Consider the following 16,282-nt stretch of genomic DNA (forward strand, 5'->3'; position numbering starts at 1 on the left):
CCAGCCACATGTCTGGCCTTGCTATCTCATCAAAGTACTTATGTTTATTGAGTTTGTCTAAATGGGATCCTACTATATTTGCAACCTAGAAAAAGACCAAAAATGAAATGCAGGCATCGCCATCACTGGCCAATTTCTAAAGTAAGTTATGGTGCATCAAGAGAGTCTTTTGGGTAAGGTGCACCTCACATCAGTTGCCACAAAGTCGTCTTTGATGGGAACATAACGAGTCTGAGCAGACTGGCAGGAAAGTTGTCAAGTACAGTTTTGGCCATAATAAGTGCACCTTTTTGCTACCAGACAAATGTCAGTGTACCCAAAAGAACCATAGAATCAATTTTTGCTTAGACAGGCATTCCTCATTGTCCCCTTAAATCGGTATGCCTATAGTTTTTGCATGCTTCCTTGGGTGTAGTAGCGGCTTCTATTCTTAGTATTTGAAAATAAGCACATTGAAAATTAATAGGACAAGTGTGGTATAGAAAAGTGAATTGAGTGTCACCAAAATTCCACACCTATGGCCTCAATTCCCTTGGCTGTGTCTTTATATGTTGAGGAAGGCATTTCTTTCTACAAGTTGCTTTTATTGGCAGCAGGAATAAAATTTTCTAGGGTATGCAAGCGGTGACCAGATTAACGTTGCTGCGTTGTCTAGTGGCTTAGGGCTGTCTTATTGTGTCTGTGCCAAACATGTTTGTTTTATGCAACACATACTGCCAACACTCCTTTGCAGCCTCACCACTGAAGCACCTGCAGTCCCACATTGTACTTGTAGCCTTCATGTGGCGCTGAGCCGTTCAAGGATAGCTATGCTTAATGATGAGTCCAGGAATGCCAAGTACACGGCGGCACTGCGAAAGGTATGTAAAGCATTTCGGTACCTCTGGGTTGTCAGTTTTATATTATGGTTTTGTCCTTTAGTATCGTGCCATGAATTTCTTCTTGTTGCATGGGTCATTGCATAACTAATCTCAATCTGGGTGTGGCAATTACCATGCATTTTGTTTCGAAACGTTGCTTCTTTTGAGTGTAATATGCGTGGCACTCAAGTGCCATTCAGATTCTGCGACAGTGTGCAGAACTATTGTATTGAAAGGTTTCTTGAAGCGGACTTTTTATGCATCACTCAGACTGCTCTGTAGATTGACAACTGGATCGTATGTGCAGATCTGACGGTGCTGAAACTAGTCATCAGGTAGAGTTTGTTGTTTGTGCCTTTTGCTTGGCATAGCATTTTGCAAACGTTCTGTACTTGTGGAAACATGCAAGACAGGAAAAAAGGTTCAGAAATGAGTCAGCCCCGAAGGCACGGACCCTGTTCACTATCATACAGTCGAACCTCGATATAATGAACCTCATTGTAATGAAATTCACGATTTATTATATTTCCCAATCTCTGCCTTATTGATAACTAGGTTTGTTTTTGTGATTTAATGAAGTAATTTTATGCTGCGCTTTCGATTTAATGAAGTCCTTTCACATTGCATGCTTCTGCTAGCAGCCACCTTGACATTTGAATGAGAACTAAAACTTCAGCCCTGATACACCGCATTTTATATCTGCCCTTTTAGGTGCCAATTTTGCCAGCCGTCTGGGATCTGTGAGCGAAACAAAATGATAATGACAGCCCTTTTAGGTGCCAATTTTGCCGGCAGTCAGAGATCTGTGAGCGAAAGCCGCGGTGTGGAAGCCATGACGTCACTGGCCGATCAGAACGATCAGAACGACGAAGTGTTAACCGTATTTACTCGCATAATGAACCTACTTCTTTTTTTTTTTCCAAGAAAAATCGAGAGTTTGAGAGGAGGGTTCAATAAGCGGGAAGAGTTGACATTTTCTTTTTTTTCTTTTACGAGTCGTCCATCCTAGCAATCAATCATCAAAGAAAGCATGCATTCAGCCGCGATCATGATGCCGGCTTTTAGCATCATTAGCTTCTAAAGCCGCTTGCTGCTATCACACGTTCCAATGATTTGATTTTGTGATAGCGGAAGGCGCTCACCCCAATCGCTGCGTGATAAAGCGAACATACTGAAAACCAGCATTGTGCAAAACGAGACAGGCCAAGCAAGCCACCGCAAACGCTCCTCTCAAGACTGCTGGCACTCTGCCAAATTCACCCTCCCCCTCTTCTCATCCCACCACTAAAGCCAACGCCAAGACTCACCACGCACCGTGATGTTCTCTCTGCGCAGCACCTTGGCGCTCTGCCAAGAAATACACTGGTCTGTGATGGCGGGAAATGGAAAGATGCGCTAACGCCTAGCGTCTTCCTTCTCAGTTCTCGGTTGCAAAAGTGGGAGGAGGGTTTTTATGCAAGTAAATATGGTATGCGTACGTGAAGCCTGCACAAAAGAGTGCCGCACCCAAGGTAGCCGCACCGGCGTGGGTGTTGCAGATATACAACCAATTCAGTTCAGTATAATACGACAGCTTCTCTAGTGGCTCTCGTCTCCATTTGCAAACGTTGGGTGATGATGATGATACCAGTGGCAACATCTGGCGGCGGCTTTTAGTACTAGGCACTGCACACACTCTTTGTGCACGCGAAGAAAAATTGTGTTCCCGTCCGTTTGCTATCACTTATTATGTGCTCCTGATATACAAAATAACATCTGGTGATCTTGTTAGCGCTATTATTGCTTGAATTTCTTGCTTATTTCCTGTATTCATAATTTACAAGCTCCCAGCAGTGTTCCACAAAGCTGTTAGTACTTCATTTGGGCAGCTAAAACATAGCAACCTCGACGCAATGAAATTCGCAATTTAACAATTTTCAGCTGCAAGTAGGACTTTGTTATATCAAGGTTCGACTGTATTTGGTGGCTTAATTCCTTTCTCTCAATGGTAGGGTCCCAAACTTCTTTCTCCTGACTGGTTTTCTCTCAGCGAGTGAAGCGGCGATTGTTGCTGACAGGTATCTTTGAACGCAACCTAAGGGTAAAGTACTCTCACTGAAGGCAGGAAATAATTACGGTGAAGGTAACAGCATGGTTTAACCATTGCCATACCGTCACCTGGCTGTGTTCACAGCTGGTTTTGTGGCTGTTAAGTATCAGAAACATCACATTATGCAACCTAAAGGGGAACTCACTCCAGGACAGATGTTAGCAATCTATTTGAAATTTGTGAAGTTAAAAAAAGTTAGAAAAAAATTTAACTCAGGGGATTTGAACTCGTGTTTTGAGTGGTATAGTATTAGTCCATTTGCGCCACAGAAGCGATGGGAACAGCTGGCTTTAAACATACTCTTATTTGTTTTGACAATATTTTCGCCATTTGTCACCATGTGACGCTGCTCAGAGGACCCTACTGTTGAGAGCACAGATTCACGCCATTTGGCGAGTAGCTGGAGGCCCTTGCCTGGCAAACCTGTAACCCCCCTAGTCGCCATACTGTTTTGTGAGGTTCGAAACTAGAAGCTCAAACTGACATGCAGTTGCAGGCCCAAAAGCTGCTGCACAATAAGAAAGGCGTAGACACTGTTTGCTCGCGTAGACACTGTTTGCTGTCATATTTGGCGAGTGGCTGGAGGCTCCTGTCTGGCAACCCTGTAGCCCCCCCCCCCCCCCCCCCCCCCGCCCCTTTAGTCGCCATACTGTTTTGTGAGGTTCGAAACTAAAAGCTCAACCTGACATGCAGTCGCAGGCCGAAAAGCCGCTGCACAATAAGGAAGGTGGGAAGGCGGCAGTGCACCCCGCTTCTCTAATAGGTGTGCTAAAAGGGCCCTGGCAAAAATCCTTCCCGCTCACCTTGGATTGAGGTCATTACAATGCAGTCCACTTAAGCAATATATTGCTTATAACGATCAAATTCTTGCGATTTCTCATTTTTCCCATTGGCCCTATGTATTATCGCCGATACATTGGATACAACGATAGCTTTATCGCCGCCTGGTAGGTGTTTACCACGAAATTTTGATTGAATATTCAATAAAAGATAAAATATCAAGAAGAGAATGGCGTGAAAACTCGACATATGCAAAATGAGCACTATCATCATCGCAACTGCAGCCGCGCAAAGGGTGCTGCTGCGGCCGTATCGTCATCGCCATCGTCAATTCTGCACCCGTGGAAGATGGCAGCAACCACATTGACAGACGGCGTAATAGCTCACGAGATGAAACAGCAGATTTATCGGGATGTTTGGCAGGGTTTCAAGGTTGGAAGCCTCGTGAAAAAATACAGAAATTCGCACTCTACGATTTTAACGATCATCATTGCTGGGGATGTCCTTCAGTTCATCCAGTCGCTAATCGGTTTCGTGCACGCAAAAATGACTGCCGCCAGCGTACACTCTACTGGAAGCGATGCTCACAGTGATTGTCAAGCTTCAGCTGCTGCTCAAGCGAGCGCAAATTTCCGACTTCTTTATGTATGCTTAAGTTATTTTATCGCAATTGATGTATACTGTAATAAATTGTTCAGTGCTCTTTACGATAATTAGTGTTGTTCAACCTGATTTACCCATCGTAAGTAGGCAAACCTACATGTATGGTAAAATACGTAGGTGTGCTTTTTTTTTTGCTTTTTTTTTTTGCCGGTCCAGATATAACAATAGTTGCTTATAATGATCGGATTTTCAGGTTTTCTCAGTATCGTTATAAGTGGACTGCACTGTTTAGGATTTGCTAGGAAACGGGATGGTTTTGCTGGAGTGGTTACAACACGATGTGACTGCCTTCGTCTTGTACACCATTGTTGCCTGCCTAGGTGCACTGTGCAACTGCACTGTGCACTGTACACCTACATTGTGCGCTGCTTTAGGAATTGTAGCGTGACCCCAAAACAAGACCTAGTGCCTGCTTGTGATGACTGCATCAAGAAATGAGAAAACAAGCCCTAGCAAGGCTAGTTCTTTGTGTTGTAACCCAAGCTGCTCGCCGAGCCTGATGCCATATTTTTCCTTATTTTATTCACCGACTCTGCATTGCACGCTGAGAGAGTACAACACATGACGAGACCACATGCCAACTTCCCACTGCTAGCTACCTGCCTACAAGGCACTTGACATGCGGCGCAGGCAGTGGTTCACAACTCAGAGGCCTGAAATGGCTGGTGGCAGTGCCATGTGTTGTGTGCAAGGCAAACTGCTATTTGTAAAATGGTCTATAGACAAGTGTCAGCCCGTGACGTCAGTGGAGATGCGGCGGCGCTGGTGACAGCAGTGACTTTCGGGGGTATAGGCAAAAGCTCGCATCATCTGCATTAGATGCGCGGCGCTTGCTGTGTTTTCGAGCATAATTACCGATATTCTGCAAGCTGTGGTGCGGTTGGTTGCGCCGTGAGGCACAAAAAAAACAAAAATGGCACTTGTTTCCACATGTCTCTTGCGGTCGGATAAAGATGAGAGCTAAGGGCAGCGGCATTAAGCACGACAAGTAGACCCTTCGGCGACAGATTGCCTTCGCGGCTAACGCGAGTTTCACTTCTGCATTGAAACTTGATCAGTTCGTTTGAAACTTTTAATTTTTCTGGTTGCTTTTCGGCTGCACGACGAATAACGCAGCAGCAAACACCTGTAACTCGTGCATGTTTTGCTGTATATACTATCAAGTCATAGGAAGTTTTGACGCAATATTCCTTGTGGGAGCAGTTAGGGATAAGGGTAGATGGAGAATACCTCAGTAATCTGCGATTTGCTGATGACATTGCCTAGCTAAGAAACTCTGGGGATGAACTGCAAATAATGATTGATGAGCTAGACAGGAAAAGTAGAAAGGTAGGCTTGAAAATCAATATGCAGAAGACTAAGGTAATGTTCAACAGCCTGGGGAAGGAACAGCAGTTTACATTATGTAGCGAAGTACTGGAAGTAGTAGGCGATTATGTCTACTTAGGACAGGTAGTAACCTTAGATCCGGACCATGAAAAGGAAATAACAAGAAAAATAAGATTGGGATGGAGCGCATTTGCAAGCACTCGCAGATTATGACTAGCAGCTTACCGGTATCACTCAAGAGGAAAGTATACAACAGTTGCATCTTACCTGTACTCACCTATGGGGCTGAAACGTGGAGGCTAACCAAGAGAGTTCTGCTTAAGTTGAGGACAATGCAGAGGGCCATGGAACAAAAAATAGTAGGGGTAACATTAAGAGATAGGAAATGTGCAGAGTGGGTCAGAGAAATAACTCGATTAATGACATTCTAGTGGAAATCAAGAAGAAGAAATGGGCATGGGCAAGACATGTAGTATGAAGAGAGAATAAACGATGTTCACTTAGGGTAACAAATTGGATTCCATGGGAAGGAGAGCATAGCAGGGGGCGGCAGAAAGTTAGGTGGGCGGATGAGGTTAAGAAGTTCGCAGGGGTCAAGTGGATGCAGCTAGCACAGAACCGGGTTAAGTGGAGAAATAGGGGAGAGGCCTTCGCCCTGCAGTGGGTATAGTCAGGCTGATGATGATGATGATTCCTTGTGCCTATGATCTTAATCGAAGGTGGGAAAGCTGCGCTGTGACATCCCATTCTGCTGCAGTATTGCCCTTGTATATGTTTGTATAGAAAAAAACACAATAGCTGCTGTGGAGGTAGCTGCATTTATATACCTTGAGTGGTCACTCTGGCCTGATATTGCTGAAAGGACCTGGACTGTGAACTAGCTTTTCTCTGTTTCCACTTTCGCGAGTTTCAACGAGTGACACTTCATCACCGGTCCTAGAAAGCGAGTAAACATTGTTAGGATTCCGGCAAAGTCGCGCAACATTATATCTCCGATTATTAAGTTTTGTTTTGAAAAGAACCTGACGAACGAATTAAATATCCACGTATCGCCTAGCTCTGATCGAGCAGGATATTTAAGTATGGTATATATGGCATATGGAGTTTAGTTGGTGTATGGTATATATACCAACTATATATATACCATATATATACCATATATATACCATATATACCAACAAGTATGGTATATATGGCGTATAGAGTATATTTAAGTTGAGTCTGCTATGAGGGGTGCAAAATGAGCAGAATAAGATGACGCACATTTGAATAAAAATTTTCCAAGTATATTAAAAAGGTCAGCAGATCTCCTAAATTTTGCTGCAAGCGATCGTGGATAACGTTGCATTTGCGCTCATGTACCTGCTGTAGATGATGTACCTGATGTACCTGCTGTAGAGCAAAGAGAATAAAAGAGTATTCTTAAAAGCCTTCATATATATATTGTGAGCTGCATCTTTCATTTGTGAGCCGCATTTATTAATTTTTTTTTGTGAGTGTTTTTCACAATATTAACCTGTGAATGACCCTAATGCGTCTACATACTATGAAACAGATGTGAATAGAACAACTTGGCTGCACACTATAGGCAAATGTTACAAAGAACAAAAAGATTGAGTTCTCATTCAATGAAATTCTGACAGTTAAGTTGCAGGTACAGTGAGCTAGAAATATGATTTCTAGTTCCCTATAGTTGTCGGTAATTTTGTTCTTAGAGTGACTTATGTGCTTGGAGCAGCAGAAGTCCATCAAAAGAGTCGTCATATGAAAACACTTCCAGTCATTCAGATCTTTTTCCTCCTTTCATGCGCTAGCAATAGGCCCTAGAGTTGAACAGTGTTGATTATTAGTTTTTCTTGTACATCGCGCTTTCTCGTTTTCATTTAACGTAATCAGTCCCGCCCACCATAGCTGCGCGCTGTTGAGGTCATGGAGAAGGAAGCCCATGCAGCTCTTAGCCGGGTAATTCCAGCAGTAATCTGCTGATAACGTGCTGAACTACTCTCCAGGCATAAACCAAACTATATCTGCGCAGAAGTGAAGCTTTTGCTTCAGAATATCCGCACTCGCGAACTGGTTTCGAAGACAGCGTCGCTTGGCGCAGTGTAGGCACGCTGCATTTTTGCCTACGCCCAAGTCGCTGCCGATCGCAGCGCCACCTTTGTTTGCAAACATGATGCTTGTCTATAGACAGATCGTAGCTGGCAAAGGGCAGGATTCATTGCTCTTCTGGGAAAGGCCTTCTTCCTCATTGGGGCAATGATAGGCAGGCATTGTGTGGCAGGAAAGCCTTTCCTGCTTGCGCTACACCCACAATCACGAAACTCTGCAGTGTAAAGAAGTTCCGTCACAAAATGGCCTACACGGTTTATACGGTTTATATGGCCTACTTGCCATTCTTCAAAACAATAAGCAGGTCTCTACTTGTGCGCTATGAAGCTCTTGCTATGCTGATGCGAGACTGCAGTCTTCGAAGCTTAGCTGGTGTAAAAAATTTGAAGGGAAACTGTGTAAAATTAACACTGCGTAACGTAATTTATGACAGACATCGGTAAGAGAGAGGAACAGTGGGCCTTGTTATGACAGCCGCAGCCTTCTTACATTGCGCGCATAAATCGTGCATATTCTTTCTCAGCTGTGTTTTGTGTGCTGCTGCATTGGGCCCCTTTTATTTTAATACATAAAAGTCTGATATACATAATGGAGTTTTTTTTTTTTTTAATGCAGGCTTGCCTTAAGGCATATTATAAAAACCCATGTAAATTATTTTCCGTAATGAACCGGAGAAGACTCCTGCTCTTATCGTTGTCAGTGAGCCATTTGGAGAAGTCTTCTTCCCTTGTTGCAGTTAGTCCCACTTCCTGCAGAAACAGTGATGGGCAACAAACAGCTTCCATGAATCGCTCATGCCACTAGTGTGCCTATGCATGGTGGTAAAATTTAGACAGCTTCTATGCCATGTAGCCTTTAGTCTAAGTAGCATGACCGAAATTTCTGGACCAAATGAACAAAGTGAGGAGAGAGTGCTTTGTGAACAGAGAAAGCATTCATGTGGGATGACTGTCCAACAGTTTTAAGTTAGTGGGGCAGGATTGGCAAAGTGTTAGGAGCTTTTGCAGGTGTGTAACATTTCATATGTCTGTAATCGGTGGGCATAGCTCAAGCAATAATTAGTGCAGTTAACATGCTTTAGTGCAGGATGAAATTACTACGCTTTTCTTCCTTAGGGTGTGGTGAGTTCAAGATCCAGAGAGAGCTATTACTTATTCTGTCATGTGTAACAGAAATGTAATCTTAATTGTCTTTTCACATTTGATTTGATAGAAAATCATCTGTGGTACTACTAGATGCATTGAAGACTAAATATATAGACATAAATATGGTTATTTTGAATGAGTGCCTTTCTGCACCAATGTTTTGCCTTTGGTTCAGTATCAGGGACTGTGGATTCGTGTACATCTGTCTTCTGTAGGTGTTTTAGCTCTGCTTTTATGCTGGGAGCCTTCTGTTTCTCTCATTAAAATACTTTGTTGACGATTGCTAGTCTATGTTTGATGGTAAGCAGACTGCTTTTCCAAAAGCTGTGGAAAACAGTTGTCTCTTAAGGGCAGGTGTGACTGAATAGCAATGATGGCCCATGGCAAGTTCTGACACGTGTTGCCATCCATTCTTGAAGTTGGGGATTTACATTTTCAAAGCTACAGGTTTCTCCTTCTGCAAGATAACTGGCCTTGGTTGATGCAGAACTGGGAGATTCTGTTTGATGGCTCCTTGTTGTGTCTAAAGATGGGAGTGTTTCTCTTTATGGAAAGCTGATCATTTTCAGCAATGATGATCTTTACAACCCTTCACAATATTGTAGGAGGATTCCTTCCCTGTTTCCCTTTATGTTTTTTGAGTACTCTACCTTTCTAATGAATTTATATCCCAATTTCGGTTTCCTGCATACTTGCTGACTAGTATTCTCATTCTTTTTTTTCTGTACTAGTGCTTAAATAGAGACTGTAAGGGTGGTATGTTATGCCCAGTATAAGCTGCTTTGGTGGTTGTGGTATGTTTTTTGTAGAATGCTTTAGCAATGGTGATTACCAAGATGTCACAGTGATGCATACGTATGTTTTATGTGAATGTACAGTCATGAGCAAGCCTGTCTAGAATGCTCAATCTATTATTCACTGTGGAGAAAATGAAGCAAAGCACTTAGCAGCTGCCTTTTTATTTGTACTGGGTTTCATAACATTGGCTGTGAAACCTTGTACCTCCTAAAATATGTTTTCTTTTTACCCTGCAGTCAGCTGGAGTGTTCTAGATAAGCCTGCTGAATATTCATTAGTCATACAGTCGAAACCCGCGATAGCGAAATCTCGAGAATACGAAATTCTCGCCGCAACGAAATATTTCCGAGATCCCGGCAAATGCCCATAGGGGCCAATGTATTTCGTATCTCTCGGTAACGAAACATTTTTGTACCGCAATCCCACGATAACAAAATTTGCTGCAGCGTCGATCCGCATACTGTCTCCCATATTATGAATAACAGCGTCAAAAAAGCACTCAAATTGAGCAAACTGCAATAGCGCGCTTGCGTGGCTACAGCGAGAGCATTGGCGCCTGGCAACCTTGCAGCCGGAACAACTTTAAAAACTTTAGCCAACTTGAGCCAGTGCTAGCCACCATCATGTTGATATGGAGCTCACAAACGTGCGCTTGTTTTTTTTTTCCGCCCGGGTGCACTTCTGTTGTGCAGCCACTCGTCCAAGGCGTCATACGAAGTGTGAAGTGCGCCTACAAAGAGAGGCTAATTCAGCGTCTCATTCTTAACCTCCATCACAAGCGCCCCACCGACGTGGACTTGTTCATGGCGCTTGAGATGCTGGCCGCTGCATGGCTTGCGACGCCTCCGACCGTGATTGAGCACTGTTTCAAGCATGCGGGCTTCGCCCCCACCCAGCAGACATCATGCGTGGACGAGTCGAAAAATGAAAGCGTGCTTGAAGAGACACTTCACGATGACTGTGCTGCCAGTGCAGTGCCACAATCGCCGGCCAACGCATGGGGTGCACTTTGTGCTGTCGACACCTATGTTGTTCCAGATGGCCTCAGTGTCGATAATTTCGTTCGCGCTGATGACGACGTAGTTGTCCATGAAGAAATGACTGATGAGGCTATCATCAGCAGCGTGTGCGAAACTGACGACACCGAGGACCAAGGTCCACAACATGGAGAGACGATAAACCCGAACCCGAGGAATGTGTTGGACGCCTTTGACACGATCCGGTCGTTCTTAGGCACACACGACGACGACGTGGCAATGGATCACTTCTTGCAGTGTGAGAATAGAACCATGAAGTTGCTGCAAGGCAAGGCTGGGCAAACTAAGCTGACTGACTTTTGGCAATAAATTTTCTTTTTGCGGGCTGTTTTCTATCTTTTCTGTCTCATTTTCGCGGCAACGAAATTCTCTCGAAAGCAATTTTTTTTGCTGTCCCCGGCGATTTCGTTATTGCGGGTTTCGACTGTATTTCGGTGCAGAAAATAATTACCGTATTTACTCGCATAATGCTCGCACTTTTTTTCGCGGAAAATTAATGCCAAGAGGGGGATGCGATAATTATGTGGGGAAAATTTTGGAGCACTAAAAGCAAATTTAAATAGGTGCGAATTCTTAGGTCAGCTATTGTAAATATAACCAAAGCATTACTTTCAAGCATAACTTACCCCTGTTATATAAGTACAGGGTCACCAAAAGCACAAATTGCTAAAGCACTTTATTTACCGCACATAGCCTCATCATTACTCCCCGCGTTCCGTGGTATAATGCTCACAGCAGACCACATAGTTCTACTCTCAATCAGAGACTTGATCTGAGTTCGTATCGGCACAGCAATCGCTGTCTCCAGTAGCGCACTACGCAGAAATCGTTGACATCAAAGTGCATGCTGGCAGCACGGTTGCTATGCTGTAGCCCGTACTCGAAAGCTTTCAGCCTAAAAGCAGCAATGTAACTAGCGTACCGCTTCACCGCGATGCGGCACCAAGAACACTGTAGACGGTGGAACAAAGCAAGCAACACGGACGAAACGAAGGAACAGTGACAACGAGACGCGGAGACACCTCGCAAAATGGCGACGAGTACGAGCATCATGGAGGTTAAAAAAAAGAGAGAAAAAAACGTGTAGCATAACCGATGATGATGATCTACCCAAGCGGGCTATTGCCGTCTGGTAGCACGGGCACACAACGAGGCCAGCTAGGTTCAGTAGCGCTCCAAAGATGGTGCTTGTTACTACTTGCAGACGACTCTCGTGGTGGTAATATTGGTGGTGCGATGATTATGCGGGGAAAAAGAAAATTCCGATTTTTGATGCCCAATGTTGGGGGTGCGAGCATTACGCAAGTGCGAGCATTATGCGAGCAAATACGGTAGTGTGTCATATATTATAGTGCTTCACTCGGAGTTGCTTTAGGGGGAATTGCAATTTATTTAATTGATGGTATGCTTCATTTTCAGGCCATAACTCCAGAGTCTGTTTGCTTGTACATTGGAAGTTTCAGCATGCTACCTCTCATGGCTTTAAAGTTGGGAGCTAAAATGGTAGGTGGAATGTTCTTGTCTCATTAAAGGGGCACTGTAATGCATAACGCAGTCTGTGCGCACACACTGTTATATTATTGTTTGCATAGAATCGGATGTGGTGCTTTCAGCCTAAGTTTGAATTCATGTAATAAGGTATATAGTACGAGGTATTTTTCTCGCAGCAGCAGTCTTCACAAATGAGTGTGACATGTGTAACATTTTTGGGGGGGTGCACAGTGTTTGGGTAAATGCCAAGGATAATTCTCAATTATGGCAAGTCCATTATGTGGTATATAACCTTAGAAAGTACACTATAGAATGAATGGTGCACAAAACACTGCCAGATTGTTATCCCTCTACTGCAGAGCTTCCCATTGTCGTTTACACACATTCAGGCACTTTGCAGACTGCACCAGTGCCTGCCTCTCACAACCAGCTTAGAACCGTAGTTGGCAGCCTACAGACCTGCGGAGCTGGCTCACAGATGTGTGGGAATGACATACTTGTACAAGCATTCCGCTTGGGCTTTCAGCCCCGTGCTATGGTGGCTGGATGGGTGCATCGGAGCATTGGAGAAGTAACGCAACATGTTGGTGTAACGGCTAGAGGAGCGTGTTGGAGCATTGGAGAAGTAACAAATTCAGCACAATGTGTTGTCTTGTATATGTGTGCTAAAGGGATTATGAAGTCACATTGAATTTATTATGTGTGAAAGATGTGTCCTGCAAAGAAATCCACTTACTGCATTGCTGCCTGTTAGCTAAATGTAGAGGTCTGCACTTACAAGATACCAAGTAAAGAAAGGCAAAAGCTTATGAACACTAGGCAGTTCCCTGAATGGTATTGTCCTGTTCCTAAGTTTCTAGTTGTTATAGGTAGCTTTTTATGTTGTTCTAGTTTGATCTGTTTGCACCTTTGAATGAGTGGCAGTTAGATGACCGGTATGATGAATACATCAATCGGACCCTTACTGATTACAGTAGAACTCCTTTATAGTAAAGTCACTGGGACCGGCAAAAATCTTTACTATATCAGTGGCTGGGACAGCATGATCCTGAAACTGCCACACAAGCACGAAAAATGACATTAGGCACCTAAGGCACCTAATGCACCGAGATCTAATGCCATTTAACTTTTTGATGATGATCTAAAGTTATAAATATTTAGCAAAGGATATAACACTTTTTTATTCGTTGTAATTGTTTTCAGTGTTAGAAAAATATAAGAATAAAGGTATTTTTTTTAGCAAATGGTTTTAGCAAACCGAGGACTAGTACTAGCAGTACTAGCTAGTAAGGGCAGTATGTATGGCCAAATACAGACTGTAAACAAAGTGGCGCCTGTGCGGTTGCGGTTGCAGGTTGCAGTGTTTCAACAAAGTTGAAAGCAGTTACTTGTATAGATGCTGATTTAAACTATGTATTACGAATGTGCCAGTTTTTAGTTAATATATAATTTTTTATGTGTAAAATGTACGCTGACTGGCATAAGCGCTGGGCACGAGAGTATTCATTTCATCGTCGAACGCAGGTCGAATGAGCTGTGGCGAACTCATTACATTGCGAATGGCATTAGGAGGAATGCCATTATTTTTCGCGAGTGTGGCACCATGTGAATGACATTAACACTTCAGGCATTAGGTGCTTAATATCATTTTTCGTGCCTTGTGGCAGGGGTATATTGTCTCTTCGTGCAATTGATTCAGTTATAAGGTTTTTGTTTGCAGCTTGTGGAAGTACCTCTTTAGCATGAAGGCAACGTGCGAATAAAACCAAGTTTGATTTCATGTGAAAACCAAAGCCTTGCATGAACATTGCGTCATCTTCCACTGTTTCTGCCATTTAAGAGGCAATATAGATGAGAAACGCACGCGGCAGTCAAGCGCTGCAAAACTGCACACACCGTGCCTCCAGTCCTTTCCACCGCTGCTTCGTGCTGCGCAGTGATGCGAATGCTTGACTATTTCTTCCCTGCCCGATCTCTCGCCGCACTTTAACTTCCTCTTACTTTCTGAACGGTCCAGACCGCCTTCTTTCCACGTTTGTAGACAGTTTTTTTTTTCCCTACGCGCTGTAGGCTTTCCCTCATGGCTCTAATGCCTATGTAAAGTTGGCTTCTCTTGAGATCTGCTAAACAAAGTGGCAGAGCCACATAAATTTTTTTTTTTTTTGAAAAACAAAAATTGTCTCACGATTCGAAGTAGCGTGCGTGCGGCGATGCTATTTTGTGGGAAGTCGTCACCATGGCCAGACGTACTTTATTATAACCAATTTTTATCAAAAATGTCTTTACTATAAAAGGGGGAAAATGTACAGTCGTGAGAAAAAGTGGTATACAACACTCAACCAGTGGCAGAGCTCCAGAAAACTGCATTCCAAGTTCATCTAGCAACAGCTATCTAAAATTGAGGCAATAGTGGCAGTGCCCCGTTTTATCCGACGCATGTATGGCTATCGCTCTCCCTTACGTTGTCGCTAGATGGCATTTTGATGCAGTTTTCTCAAGCACTGTAAGCGGCTGAGCATTATATACCACTTTTGCTCACGACTGTACAGTCGTCGATGGAAGATGAACTGGAACTTCAGTTTCACTTTACTATATCAGAGTTTTCACTATATCAGAGTTTACTATAGTGAGGTTCTACTGAGCTGAGAAGTTATTTTTCATCACTGCTGATTTGAGTACAAATACACATTTAATGGGAGCAGTGCACTCACTGTTGCCATAAACAAAGCCTCAATAAGAAAGAACAAGGGGCAATTTTTTTCATGGTTTTTGCTTGAACATGAGCAAGGTTCTGAAAAAACATCGCAAACACATACATACAGCGCGGTGCTTGTTGCTCCTCTCGTCTCGTGTGGGGGCTGTTTTTTCTGCCTAGTCTGCCAGTATGTTGTGTTAAGCAGACTTCATTTTTTTTTTTACAAGTAAATAATTAGCACAAATATAAGCAAAAGAAAGGTCACCGATTGCATGGGGCCTATCTATCATTTTACGCATTTCATTGCTGCTCAATATGGCACATGCAGTGAATTCTAAACTTAATGCATAAGCCAGTGACTATTCCACTTTTGTTCAGTGCAATAGAGCAGCAAAAGTAGAGGGCAGGTCCGCTTTGAAACAATCAGTTTTGAGTATGTGCTAGTATGGGAGGGTGGGCAGCGATTGTGCTTAGTGACCCTTTATGATTATTTACTATCCAGTATCAGCAGTAAACTCACTGTATCATGACCTTCTCACTTCAGTCAGTAGTGAATGAAGCATGCATCTTTTTTCATACCATTTCAGACATTTTAGGTAATTTGTTGATTGCGTGGAAATTAATGTTTATCCATAACCTACATTCCAGAAATGTTGAAGGGAAAAAGGTGTTGCAACAGATTCGCATAGAAATCTGCAATAAGAACGAAGATAAGGAAGATGAGGTGTGTGAGAGAGTGCACGTTGGAAAGAGTGAGTGCCATGTTTGGCATATTGAGAATCGTGCGGACAGCCGGGGATTAAAGGTAGTCAGAGGCGGCTTGGTGTTTGCCCTCCTTTTTGGTGCCGAAAGCCGGGAGGATAATTGCAAACATCATTCTTCTGTACACCCACCAACCGACTGCACTGATTTGTCGGCGCCGGTGACCACAATATATCGTTGATTGCTTTCGTCCGTCAGTTTCGTGTCGTGGTCCACCTGATAGTTGTAACAGTTCGATACCATCGCTGATATGCTTGCGCCTCATCGTAATCATGGGACCCTGATCAATGTTGCACGATATCGCCAGGTTTCAGTTCTGTTGGGCGACAACCAGAGCACAACCTCTTCAGGTAGCGGCTGTGACTTCACTTGCTCTAATTGCAGGAAACGTGATACTTTGGCGAAAAAAAGTTCGCTGTGAGCTACTTGGATGGCATCTGTTTATTTTAGCCTTGCTCCCTGGCACAAGCAGAATCAGTATCGATTCTTTTCACATGCATAAACTTGTGATTTAGTGCTGC

General features: G+C 43.5%; 1 protein-coding gene across 3 annotated transcripts in view; it reads left to right on the plus strand.

Moving 5' to 3' along the window:
- Window positions 1-16,282, plus strand: part of LOC146205019 (protein arginine N-methyltransferase 7-like) — a 166,473-nt gene that overhangs the window by 69,656 nt on the left and 80,535 nt on the right. For all 3 annotated transcript variants that reach the window (XM_084589689.1, XM_084589690.1, XM_084589688.1), the window contains exons 10-11: window positions 734-860; window positions 12,233-12,316. In XM_084589689.1, coding sequence (XP_084445815.1) covers window positions 734-860; window positions 12,233-12,316 — 211 coding nt within the window. The remainder of the gene's footprint in view (window positions 1-733; window positions 861-12,232; window positions 12,317-16,282) is intronic.

Source organism: Amblyomma maculatum, chromosome 1 (assembly GCF_055883805.1).
Source record: "Amblyomma maculatum isolate TAMU_Amacu chromosome 1, ASM5588380v1, whole genome shotgun sequence".
Classification (NCBI taxonomy): domain Eukaryota; kingdom Metazoa; phylum Arthropoda; class Arachnida; order Ixodida; family Ixodidae; genus Amblyomma; species Amblyomma maculatum.